The sequence below is a fragment of the Macadamia integrifolia genome, chromosome 8, assembly GCF_013358625.1.
Source record: "Macadamia integrifolia cultivar HAES 741 chromosome 8, SCU_Mint_v3, whole genome shotgun sequence".
NCBI lineage: Eukaryota > Viridiplantae > Streptophyta > Magnoliopsida > Proteales > Proteaceae > Macadamia > Macadamia integrifolia.
Genome location: NC_056564.1, coordinates 3,867,513 through 3,880,167, shown reverse-complemented (window position 1 = coordinate 3,880,167; position 12,655 = coordinate 3,867,513). Strand labels below are relative to the sequence as shown.

At 37.3% G+C, this 12,655-nt stretch overlaps 2 protein-coding genes across 3 annotated transcripts; one reads left to right on the top strand and one right to left on the bottom strand.

Annotated features, from left to right (window-relative positions):
* Positions 1-1,477: 1,477 nt before the first annotated feature.
* Positions 1,478-5,345, top strand: LOC122085670. Of its 2 annotated transcripts, none has more exons than XM_042654168.1 (3): positions 1,478-1,659; positions 1,745-2,985; positions 4,915-5,345. In XM_042654168.1, the coding sequence occupies exons 1-3, from the start codon at positions 1,493-1,495 to the stop codon at positions 4,989-4,991; spliced, it is 1,485 nt and encodes a 494-aa protein (XP_042510102.1). In that variant the 5' UTR covers positions 1,478-1,492; the 3' UTR covers positions 4,992-5,345. The 2 variants fall into 2 exon arrangements, with proteins under 2 accessions (XP_042510102.1, XP_042510101.1); XM_042654167.1 differs by lacking the exon at positions 4,915-5,345 and adding an exon at positions 3,218-3,735.
* A 2,036-nt stretch (positions 5,346-7,381) lies between these two features.
* Positions 7,382-9,081, bottom strand: LOC122087712. Its single transcript, XM_042656919.1, has 3 exons — positions 8,467-9,081; positions 7,873-8,067; positions 7,382-7,763 (listed from the first exon to the last, which is right to left on the bottom strand). The coding sequence occupies exons 1-3, from the start codon at positions 8,935-8,937 to the stop codon at positions 7,572-7,574; spliced, it is 858 nt and encodes a 285-aa protein (XP_042512853.1). The 5' UTR covers positions 8,938-9,081; the 3' UTR covers positions 7,382-7,571.
* Positions 9,082-12,655: the final 3,574 nt, after the last annotated feature.

The following is a 12,655-nucleotide window of genomic DNA, read 5'->3' as shown; positions in this document are numbered from 1 at the left end:
AAAAAAAAAAAAACCCAATTAAAATATAATAAATAAAATATTGTTAGTAAAAAAAAAAATCGACCGCCTAGGTACTAAAACGTAGTATGGCGTCCATGGCGACGCCAAGGCGTCGCCTATCCGTCCAAGGCGACCGCCAAGTGTGCAACCATTAGTCGTTGTACTGCCATGCCTATGATTTACCGCCGGGACGCCAAGGCGCCGCCTAGGCGACGCCTTGACAACTATGATTGAGGATTATATTATTTTTCGAGCCTTACTTCACTGCCTAGTCCAGCATGCATGTCAAACAGTAAGATGACCAAAGCAAAGTAGCAAACAAGGAATTCAGGATAAAATATAAACAATAAAAAACTGAAAAATACATGGCATGTCCCAAGAAAAATATTGGGTGGCTGTTCTGTGGCGACTATGAATGTATGTCATTTGTTGCACAAATCGCAGACCACATGTCACCATTAGTTCATATCATGTATGGGACTTCATCTATATTTTACTAACTTCTTCTCTATCAGATGTCCAATACTCGAATCCTTGAAAAACCGCCAAAGATTGGTCTAACTTTGTTGACTTTGGGTTGATCTTGCTCCGCTTCAGTGTCTCATGATAGTTGATCTTGGCTCTTCCTTAGACACCTTTTTAGACTAACTGTCCATCTCTCACTTCATTGAAGCCTATTGATTATGCATTTCATGTGCTAGCTTTGATGCAGTAGCATTATCATGGCTGGACCAGTGGGAACTGATCAGGAAACCCATGTTTAGATGAACCAAATCCAAATAAAGGGGATTCTAGTCCAGTAGGGGTTGCTATGGCTAATTTTGTAATATTTTTGATGCAGGGCAGGTTTGGGAAATCTAATACAAGTCTTCCTTGCTGTCCTGCTGCCTCCTTGCTGTTATTTATTATTATTATTTTTTTTTGGTGCAACTCTTTGCTGTTATTGATGAATCCCCATTGTGATTGAGGCTATAATTTAAGACAAAAGTGGGAAAATTGACTGGTATTAAGGAATAGGGGTGAATAAGAGGGTGGTAGCATAAGAGGAAAGAGTTAGGGAAGCTTGGATTCACTCCAAGGTTTGCAGGCATCACTCATACTGCAGTGAATGGGAGAAATCTTACAAGTTCAACATCATCTTCATTGTCTTCCATTTCAAAATACATTCTTTTAGAGAGAGATAACTCCCTAATAACTAATTTTTCAGCAATAACTACTTCCTAATAACTACTACTCTGGCAATAACTCCCTAATAACTCCCTTTCAACAGGGTACATAACAGTTTTGACACTAAATAATCTAAAATACAACAAAATAAAACAAGTTACACATAATAATTGTGTGTCATATTGTATTATATTGGCTTCTATGTTGCAAACAAGTTACACATAATAGTTGTGTGTCATATTGTATTATATTGGCTTCTATGTTGCGGTAATACTTTTATTGAGTTGAATTGATTATCAATATAGTTGTCTCAGCAATATGTACCATGATCTTTCAGTTACTAGTGGATTGGACACGGGGAAAAAATCTTATTATCTCAAGTGCTGCTAGTACTGTAAATGAACTGAGAGGGCCATATGATGTTGCAAATGTATCCACATTGCTAGGCCTCTCAATGGAACGAGCTAAAGAAGCTATTTCTAAGAACTGCAGGTCTGTCAACTTGCAGCCTTGCTTATCTAACTGGTATAATTCAGGTATTTCAATGATTCTTTGTGTTCTTTTTAATTTCTTGCAGGGCCCTCATGGCTAAGTCTTTGAGGAAAAAACAATGGTTCAAGGAGGCTATAAAAATTGAAAGGATTTCACCTGGCGAACAATTGAACTCTAAAGGGCAATGGCTTGTAGACTTGCACAATTGGGATGACATCTCTAGTGGTGAGGGTGATCTAGTGTTGGATGATATTAAAAAGCTTTTTTCTGCATCTACTAGAGCACCCAAAACTTCAAAAGCCATTGATTTTATTTCAATAGCAAAAGGCATGCTGCCAAACAATATGCAGTTAAAGAATTTGGTGTCTGGCAGTGGTGCAGAGATGCAGACAACAACAGATAATACTGCAGAGCTGTTATCCACGGCGAAGGAATCCAGGGGATCAGATGTTTCTGATGAGATCTCCAAACACTCAAGTGGTCCTAGTGAAGATGCTACACTTACTTTCATGCCATCAAAGCTTCAAACTGTTGGTTCTGAAGATCATTTAGATTGCTTACCAAATGAAAAATTGGCAGCTCTCCCTGATGACATGGAAATGGAGTCCACAAAAGATTTGAGCAAAGTGGCAAAGGGTTTGGGATGGTCGGATGTAGTTCCAGTAGTAGTTGGAACAACATCCCTTGATTCATCATCACAAGAATGCATCACTAACCCGGAGACAGTTCCTGGGTTACGACATAAAACAGTATTGCTTGCTGCTACTGTTGAGGACATTGAAACTTCAACCACATTTGATTCAGAGTCTAAAGTTTTACCATCAAAAGATTCTATCGCTATTACAGAAGGTAATCTCATGTCACCCATTGATGTGATAGAAGATTCCACTGATATGCAAATTGATCTTTTTGGTGAAGATTATGAAAGGCCAAAATGTGTAGATTTGGGTCCACCAGATGTTCCAACAAATGAAGTGTTAGCCGGGACAGACAGGTGGGAGCAGACAGACTTCGTTTCGGTCGCATGTGATGCCCCTTTGCCCAGTGATTATGCAGATAGGGTACCCCGTGAGGAATCTGGAAATGCAATACCTCTACTTGGAGATGCAATGCAACTTGTGGCACCTTGTGGTGGAACACAAGGAGATTCGGTCCAGGTTGCAGATGATCAGCCACCTGAGGAAGTTTTAGTTGAAATGGGAAAGCAAAAGGATGAATGTTCAATTGACACCAACCTGGCTGAAGAAGGTATAGTTGAAATGGAAGAGCAAAAGGAAGAACATTCTATTGACATCAATCTCCCAACACTGGACAAGTTTAAAACAGGTAGGAAATTTATTTCGGATTGAAAATTTTCTTCCAATCCCAATCGATTGAAGAATTTTTTTCTTGGTTGAAAACATATTTTATTGGTTCCATGAATGTGCTCTCTCTCTCTCTCTCTCTTTCAGTTCTCATGTTCCTTTAACTGAAGGGGTTTGTCTTGCTTAATCCTTTCTTAAAAGTTCCCTGTCTTTTGAAGTGTTATGCTTAGTGTTCTTGGTTCTGTTATCTGCAGGTAAAAGCAGATTCCGAAGTGTATATTATCAATCTTTCCCATTTCCTCTCAAGCGCCTGTTGAAGCCTGTACTTTTTAAGAAGAAATATCGTAAACTGAAAAAAAGATGAAAATGATGTAATTTTTTTTTTTTTTTTTTTTTAAATCATTATAGTTGATCAATACAATTAAAGAGGAATAGCTGATGATATTTCCTATCTACTGCTAGAATGGTTTGAAGAGTTGTGGGTGCCCTATGTAGAATACCCAATGCCATAACAGAAAAAATGATTGGATGGATTAAGGGATACCTCATACAGCTTATTCTGATGGTCTGGGTCAATGTTACAGACGACATTTGATCACCTGTTTGTGTGATTGGGACATAAATTTCTTCATCATGATCTTAAGTTGCCCTATTGGGAGTTTGAATAGGCCATCTTCTTAGAAGCTATTTTACATATTTGGGGACCAGATGAACTTGGACTACGAGGTTTCCTCTGTAATTATCAGTGAGGAAGTTCTGAATTGATTTAGAGGATGCTGATGTGAATTTTCCTTTTCTTTTTCCTAGATAGGCTGGCTGTTAGTCTTATGCCTTTTATCTGTACAAACTACACATCTACACATATTCTTTGCAACTTGCAAACTCTGCACTTATCTACCTCTCAGATTAGGCAATTTTCTATGCTTTCCTTTTGAGATCTTCTTGAACTGGTGGTTCTATGGGATTGGATCACCGAGGAATTTCTTGGGTTGAAAGCACCATCCATTTTGAGAGCAATGAAATTATGTTACTCCGAATTGTATGTGGCAGTTATTCAAGGGTACAATATTAGATTCCGATTGTCATAATTCTTCTATATTTACTTTTATAGTAAAACATGATCTTTAAATTATATCATCCATTCACACCTTTGGACTTGGTCAAATTTAATATATTTTCATCTTCTTCTTTAGTCTTCTCCTCTGCTACCAAACTAATGTAGGATGGATGTAGCTTGTCCTGGAACTTTAGGGTCATAAGCATGGTATTTTAGTGAATTGAAACTGATTATAGGTGGCTATAAGTGGTATAAAAGTACTGAAGTAGATCTGGGTTTGTTGGACTAAGATCCAAAGACAATTTTTTTTTTGGGGGGGGGGGGGGGGGGGGAAGGGCTGAGAATAATACTGAGGGGACAAGGAGTCAGCACCTTTGGGGCTTGTCAGGACTCAGGAGTTAACACCTGAGGAAAATCTGATGTTAGCTTCACTCAGAACTAGGAGTTCCTAACATGAGAGCAAATTGTGTGGATTTTCCCTTGTGTCGTTTCATCCTCAATAAGAAGCACTTACACATGTTATCAGGACAATGGATGCTTACAGAGCACAACTTAGAGCATGCAATATCCTTAATTCTGGGCCTTCTGTTGCACCAGGATTCAGGATGAACCAGCCCATCTTTACCTCATAATTTGAGTTGTATCTCTTTTTGAGTACCATGGAGAGGACTAAATATCATATTGATATTTTCTTGATTGAAACTTGCTTCAGAGTCCCTGCTGTACATCATTTCTTATTCTTGGTCTAGGGATCAGGATCCTTAACCTGACTATTGTGAAGTAATTTGATATAAAATTGAAAGGATTAATACCCCCACTATTTTTATTGCTAACTTTGTACAAATGTGTTATTCTACACCATAAACTCATGCTAATGACGTTGAAACTTATTAGCCAACCACAGCAAAGTCTTGACATTGGAGCAGAGCACTCTACACAGTTACAGCAGTTCAGCTGATAGCCTTGATTAAATGACAAAAGGTGATTTTATTACGAATTACAAACATTCAGTTTTTTCTAATCAAATCTTTGTTGGCTATCCAGCTGGAAATTCTTAGCCAAGCAGGGCATAAAATGGTGGAGATCCTGTTGTATTTGTAGAAAGTGTTCTAGTATAAAGCCTCAAAGAGGGCCACTTCATGCCTGCTAGAATTGAACCACATATTATTCTTGTGCATTACTGCTTAGATTCTCATGTGGTATCATTGAAATTTGTCATGAATGAGGCTAATAGGGACTCGGAAAAAGCCAGTGGTTTGTTTGGCAGATAACAAGCAGATGGATCAGGCTATACCAAATAGGTTCTTCCCACTTGTCCCTCTTTTTTTTCCTGGGGGGGGGGGGGGGGTGGTTTGCTTTTGGCTTATTCCAGTTTGTTCATCCTTCTGGCTTGTTTTTCAGTTTGTTAATTGACAAAGCTTAAGCTTATTACTTCTGTCTATGTATGTTATTCTTATTTTTCTGAGACAGTCCACTATATGGTTGTGCCAATGATTGCTTGCACTTATGTTCAAATGGTTTTGCTTAATATGTTCCGTCAGCCGCCAACCATGTGCTTGCGGTACATGAATCTTGTAACCCTTTTAAAACGGCTAGTTTTGCTGCTCTTTTGAACTAAGGCTGTGAAGCTGAAGTCATTACATGTTTACAATTTTGCTTTTGATATTCTGCCCATAAACTTTTGAACTAAAGCTGTGAAGCTGAAGTCATTACATGTTTACAATTTTGCTTTTGATATTCTGCCCATAAACTTCTAAAAACATATTTACATTAGATACAAACCAGCTATATGACTGGATAAAAATGAGTAGTGATGTGATCCATTATGGAAGGCATTAACAAGGCCTAATGAATGAGTGCAGACTTTAGAGCATGGGTGGGAAAGTCTTCTGATGATTATGTAACCAACCTAAATTGTTGGGATTAAGCCTTGCTGAGTTTGTGAAGATTGAAGTTTCCCAAAAAAATCTCCAAGCTCCAGGTTGTTTTATTGAATATTGAATTAGTAACATGAATTTAGTGGTGACAAGAATGCTGGGAGTCACAATTGGTGTCTCAATCCAAACTATTTGGGATCAGGTTCATGAATCTTGTAACACCTTTCATTTGATTAAGAGCCCTTAAAGGATACACCAATTATTTCCCACTATCTAGAAATACAATACATTCTTTGTCCATCTTTCCTCTTTTGAGAGCCTTTAATTTCCACTACTGCATTTACTCTTATTTTGTGTTTTTTGTGGTCCTCATAGCACATGACCTAGTTCTCTTGATTGTCTGGATTTAGTACTCCTAGGCTTTTTCCTTGGATCCCTTCTTTCTGATTCTCCAATTTGTTATTTTATTCATGCACTTCAATCTTCATCTCAGCTATGCTTCTCTGATCAATATTGCTATAATCATGTATTAGAGCTTTAATTCTGTTCAAGTGGAATGTCTATGAAACAGTGCTCATCATCTTGATCTTAGGCTAATCGATACAAGTTTGATTTATATAAAGAATGAAATACTGAATGATGAATCTTTGAACAAGTTAATGCTCACAAACACCTTAAACAATTTGTGACGTACTCCTAATTTTTTGTTTCCAAATTGCTTTTCTCTTCTCTCTCATGTGCACTAGCGACCGGTGGTTGCAAACACAGTTTAAAGTGCAAAAACTTAGTGGGGTAATCGTCGAAGGGCTGATGAGAATCAAGACTGGCATTGCCCCTAAGGTTGTCTAAGTGGCATTTAGCTGATAAAGTTAGATTCTGTTTCTAAATTAGAGCTCAATTATGTCATTATTTTATGCTTAAATTTGTTATATGTTCAGTAACATAAGTGGCCAAATAATTGGTAGGACTTGTATAATGCTTTACAAGAGGAGAGAGTAGTAGTTGAGGCATTATTAATTTGTAGAACTTGTAAAGCCAAACAAACACTTTTAAAGAGCCGAGGGAGACGAGGATTGCCTTTGCTTACACAATCTTTCTTAGTTTATATCGCATTTGGTGAGAGGCTGCTGCTTTCCACACTACAGTAGAGACCCTTGTTTATGAGCAGAAGCTTTCTTATAGTGTTTGATGCCCTGAAACTTCCTTTATCTCTTAGAAAATACAAAATCACCGAATCTTGGATGGTTGTTGGTAAGGTTGAATGCCTAGGGGGGGGGGGGGGGGGAGAGAGAGTTCCAAATCCTTTGTTTGGGACCTTGAAAGTGTCATCATAAATCATTGGGCTATCTTTACCTAATAGCTCAAGCTTCTGGATTGGTCCTCAAGGTGGTATTTTTGTGGGGTACCCATTTAATTTTTAACATAGTATTAGAATCAGATCCGTTTCAAGAGAGAGAGAGAGAGAGAGAGAGAGAGAGATCATGTAGACCCAGTAACTGAGTTTTGCAACAATTACGGTTGCAGGTTCAAGATGTTAGTCATACAGTTACAGTCTAGTCTTAAAGCTTGCTTTGCAGCAAGCAACAAAAGAAAGAAAAAATAAAAAATAAAAACCCGGCAGCAATACTAATTCGTGACAGTGAGACACTTCAAATCTGATACGTCTTTTGGCTCTTAAGGATCCAAGGGGGTCAAGTTAGTGGGGAGAGCATTAAGGAAATTAGTCCAAACAAAATCATCTTCTTCATCTTCCTTCCCGGCGATCTGGGTCCACTGAGTTTGAAAACTCTCACCAATCTCTTCATTCCTCGCGAATCGGCCTCTGATGCGTGGCCGACTGTCTGCTAATGTCTTCCTACATGCATACTGTGTCAAAGAAAGTAACCATTATAAAGAGAAAACATTTGTTCTTATATGGAAAAACAAGTACTAGAATGAGAATGATAATGATAATGATGAAGATTAGGCCATGAACCTTGATCTTCTTATTGAAGTTCCTTTGGCTTCTCTTGCTACGGTATCTTTCGATTCTCTCTTTCCTCTCTTCGGCACTATAACAGAAAACTTTGTTCGTCCCTTCGATGGTACAATTCTCATTTGAAATTGGGCTATCTGATCGATGACGATGACCATGTTGTTGTAGTAGTTGTTGTTGCACCATGTTAATTGTCTGGTCCAAAGCAAATCAACCCAACTAATTTTAGAAATCAAGTGGTATTAAGTATTCTCGAAATAGATTATGGTTCTAGAATGCATTCTGAAATCCAATTCTTCTCTGTTTTTTCGCTTCACAATCTATTCCAATAATACATACCAAACACAACCTTAATTGACAAACCTTTCTACAAAATGAATTCGAGAGTCATTTTCTCACTCCCTGGCTCCCTCTTTCTCTTACAAGTTACAACTCCTAGTATCTGGGTCTAAAATGCATTCTAAAATCCAATTCTTATCTATTTCCTCACTTTAGAATCTATTCCAATAATGCATACCAAACACAATCTCAATTGACAAACTTATAGACTGTCATTTTGTCACTCTCTTTCTAGTTAAAATTACTGGTACATACCTGTAAGTCTCCGGTGCTAAACGCCTTCCTCACAGCCATAGGAAGAGTCTCCAAGTCCAGATTCAGGTTTCCAGATTGATATTGAAGAGACGAAGAAGAGAAAATGGGATTGTAACTCTCATTGGGAAGAGACTGGCTACTCATGCACCTCTGAATCAAATTGGGTCGTTGAGCGTAGTAGTAACTCGGCACCAAACTTGAATTCGAACCCACCGGAGCATAACTACTGTAACCAAAACTTTCCGAGCTTAGTGCTGCTGTTATAGCTTCACAAATTGAGTCATACTCGATTCCGGCAGCTTTACGGCCAGTAAGTAAGGGAGTGGTAGCGGTAGTAGTGTTAAGAAAAGGGACGGTTTTCGCCGGAAAGAATTCTGGGAAGGATTCCCGTGGACGGCCGGAGAAATCATCGGAGGAGGAGGAAGAGGAGGTGGTGGAGGTGGGTACGAACATGTCACCGTAGTCGTGCATGGTGAGAGCTTAATTAATGGAAACTTGTGACCTAAACTGGAAGGAGAAGGAACTTAGTAGTAGTAGCAGTAGAGTGGTACTTGTAGTATATGGTAGTGAGTTTGAACGAGAGAGATGAGAGAGATAGAGGAAAGGGGGGAGTGATGAGAGACAATGGCGACTCAACCTCTCGAGTGCTTCTTATGGGCAGAGAAAGATGTGGGGCCTACCTTCGTAGACGTGGACGCTGACGTCTTCTTTGAGAAGGCGTTGACCCTCTAGCTTTATGGACTCGGCTTGGATTATACGACTCGGGCGAGCCGTGAACCGTAGGCTGTAGCTGAGCCACAACTTTCTTGCTAAAGTTGAAAAGTACAGTACAGAGGCATCATCACTGTAACCGAATCAGATACGATAGGATACGTGACTTTCTTCTGTATAATTGTGTTTCTTTGACCAGAAATAAATAGAATTTTTTTTTCCTTTTTCCAAATCATTAAACAAAAGCTGTACAAATACTCTCTTTTTCTGTTTTACGTATAATTTTGTAAGGATACATGTCTTTTTGCTTTCATAGATGTCACTCTATACTGCTGTCAAAAGTGTTAGAGGAATACTTTTGAAAAAAAAAAAAATTGGCACTTATTCTCTTTTCCGATAGATTAAGAAGACATATTATCACAAATTATATATAAAGAGTTGTTACCTTTTGCGAAATGGGTCCTCCCCATAGAGCCCATAGAACAGGGGGAGCTATCCCATGGTTGGGAGAACCCGAGCACATGTCCATTGGTCACTCAAGTCGTGGGATGACTCCCTATCCTACCCTTTTCAGGAAGCTGATCCATTCTTTATATACTTTCTCTTGCTACTCTTGCCACTCTAGCCACTCTCCCTCCCTCCTCATTAACAAATTGTCTCAACCCTCCCTATTAGTTGGCTCCCTAGTACCTGTAGAGGGAAAGAGATAGTTGCATCTATTTTCTATGGGAAGAAATTGTTAATAGAACTCACAATATTTTCTTGTATTGGCTTTTGTTAAATTTGATTCAAGTTGGTTTCTCAACTTTATCCCAAATTTAAAAACACACTAATAATAAAGAAATAGAAAGAAAACGTGTTTTAAGTTATTGGAATAGGGTATACTAACATCTCTGTGTCCATCCCTCTTCTCCTCATATGAAATAATCTCATAACCCTCCAATATATGATACATTTTTGTTGTGTTTTATTGATGAGCTACTTCTCTATGCCACTTGCTCAAAAACCTTTTTCTTAAAATAAAAATAACATTAGTTAGTACTAGTTTATTACTATTAAACATAATGAAAGTTTCTTGGCATCCCAAATTCCCAATGAAGGAAAGATAAAAAAGAACCTAAGACCTACAACTTAGGGATGTCAATGGACTAGACTGGTCAGCTTAGAGTCGACTAGTATGATTCTTAACCCTGTTTAATTAAACTATATCTATGGATAATGGATCAAGGCGTTTAGTGGATTCACCCGACCCATTTATATATGGAAAATGGAATTATATCCTACCCTTCTTTCCCTTTTCTCCTATCCTAAGCTGATTCTCCTATCCATTTGGAATTTTTTTTTGGTGGTGGGGGGCTCATGGAGAACAAAGAGAAATTTCATAGATTACTAATTAATCAAACCAAAGATGAAAGGGGCTTTAGGAATTATATTTAACAAATCATGGGATCATGTGTAGTTTTAACTTAATTTAAATGGGTAATTGTCTAGTTGGTGTAAGAATTGAAATTCGGTCAAAACGATGGGGGTACACTTTCAATGTGGTCTTATATATTTAGTTAATGTAAAATTCCCAGTCTCATTAAAATAAGATTTCTTAAAGACATTTCGATTCATCCTCAACTTGCAATACTTGCTGGGAGAACGGAGGACAAGACAACCCCACCACTTATTCTCACATTCAGACACTCTCCTCATACATGTCTTCGTATGTGAAAGAGAGAGAGTCTGAACAAAGCCACAGAGAGCATGCAGGGGCATCAATATGGATTGGTACTTATTTCATTGGACGGGGGAGTAACATCGAGTACTCTGTATTTGGGACCTTGGGTTCATGGGCCATGCCACTAGGCAACACTATTTTTCCCACTGGGTTAAAATGTGATCTTTCAAAATAAAAATCATTTCATACTTTAGTCTTCTACTCATGATCTCATCTTCTCAATCTCAACATTTTGTGGGTTCCCAACACCCCAACCCTTGAAAAGCTCAATTCTAAATGATGGTTAAAGGAATTGAACTATATAGTTATATTTTGAAATCATATCGTAAACTTTTTTGAAATTAAAGTTGTGTTTAACATGATTTCTTAGAATTCCTTATCAACCAAATATGCATTCTAAAAATGCATAACAATGACAATGTCAGTGTTCATTACTCATATAATGTTGGCAGATTGGATCTGGGTTTGAATCCACATCTGAGTCTAGGTAGTATTCATCATAACAACCCATTTGAGTGCTACTATATGTTGGATACTTATAAGGTGAAAAAAAGAAACAGAAAAATTTCAACTTAGGACCGAATTTTTTGTCACCACAGTGAAAATGGAATCTCTCAATCATCAAGATCTGACTCTCTAATTGGATTAAGAAATAATTTTTCAGAGACATTTGTATATAAGAGGCGAAAATTAATGACAACATTCAGTTTTCGATGAGTCAAATCATAACGTAAAATAACCATGGCTTTGATCACCCAAGATGAAGAAAAACTTTCACTTTCAAATTATATATAAAAAGAGAAAAGGACAAGTATGAAAAAAAATTGTTAAATGTGAACAAATATACATGTTTTTTTTTTCTTCTTCTTTCATTTCTAGGTACTTTTTTTGGTAAATAAATATCATATTCTTAACTATCATAATTAATAGTCGTTTTTTTTTTTAACGAGAATTAATAGTTGTGGAATAGGACCTTTTCATTCAAATGGCTAATAACATTAACTTGGTGATTTGACTTTTGCAATAGGACTTTTCTTATTAACTTAATTAAGTTAAATTAAAGGTATGGATGTACTAACTGGCTTAAAGCTTCAAAGCATCAAGACATTCTTCTGAAAAGAAGTACCCAAATGCAACTCTTTCTAAATTTGGAATCAGGCTTAGGACCATTAGGTCCATTACTAATAGGTTTAGTTGCTATCTTGTTTGGTTGAACAAGTCAGTGGGATTGTGGTACCCTAATTTGCATTTTTCTCCTAAATACATTATTTGTATTCATTCAAAATTACATAAAATATAACTAAAATTAAAAAAAATAGAGAATTTTATTTGTCCACCGACGGACACTGTGGTCATGAACTCCAAGCTACGGAAATAGAATATTTCTCCCCCTAGTTGACTTAAGGGTCTGTAGTTTTTGCTTTTTTGTTCTCTCCCTCCTACGCTCTGGTCCATCAACCAGTGAACTGCTTCCCTTAAAACTAAAAATAACATAAATAAAGAAAATAAAGCAACCAAAATAATAAGAAAAATAAAACTAGAACTAGGTCTACGAACATATTTTGGAAGAACAAATAATCACTTGAATCAAACTAGGGATTGATTGTGCTGCAACAATGGCAAAAAGGGGAAAACAAAATACATATTGTCAATGTGTATTTCTCTATCATAGATTTTTTCCACTCTCTCATTAAATAAGTGAATTCCCCTTCTCTCTTCCCGTATATAATATATTTTACTATCTATTATTGGCTT

Bases quoted from the DNA above. Each gene is read 5' to 3' on its own strand.
- LOC122085670 (XM_042654167.1), top strand. From the start codon at position 1,493: ATGATCTTTCAGTTACTAGTGGATTGGACACGGGGAAAAAATCTTATT. The intron at 1,660-1,744 runs GTCTGTCAACTT...AATTTCTTGCAG, and splicing joins GCTATTTCTAAGAACTGCAG to GGCCCTCATGGCTAAGTCTT. The intron at 2,986-3,217 runs GTAGGAAATTTA...TGTTATCTGCAG, and splicing joins ACTGGACAAGTTTAAAACAG to GTAAAAGCAGATTCCGAAGT.
- LOC122087712 (XM_042656919.1), bottom strand. From the start codon at position 8,937: ATGCACGACTACGGTGACATGTTCGTACCCACCTCCACCACCTCCTCT. The intron at 8,068-8,466 runs GTATGTACCAGT...GCTTTGGACCAG, and splicing joins TTAGCACCGGAGACTTACAG to ACAATTAACATGGTGCAACA. The intron at 7,764-7,872 runs GTTCATGGCCTA...TCTTTGACACAG, and splicing joins ACTTCAATAAGAAGATCAAG to TATGCATGTAGGAAGACATT.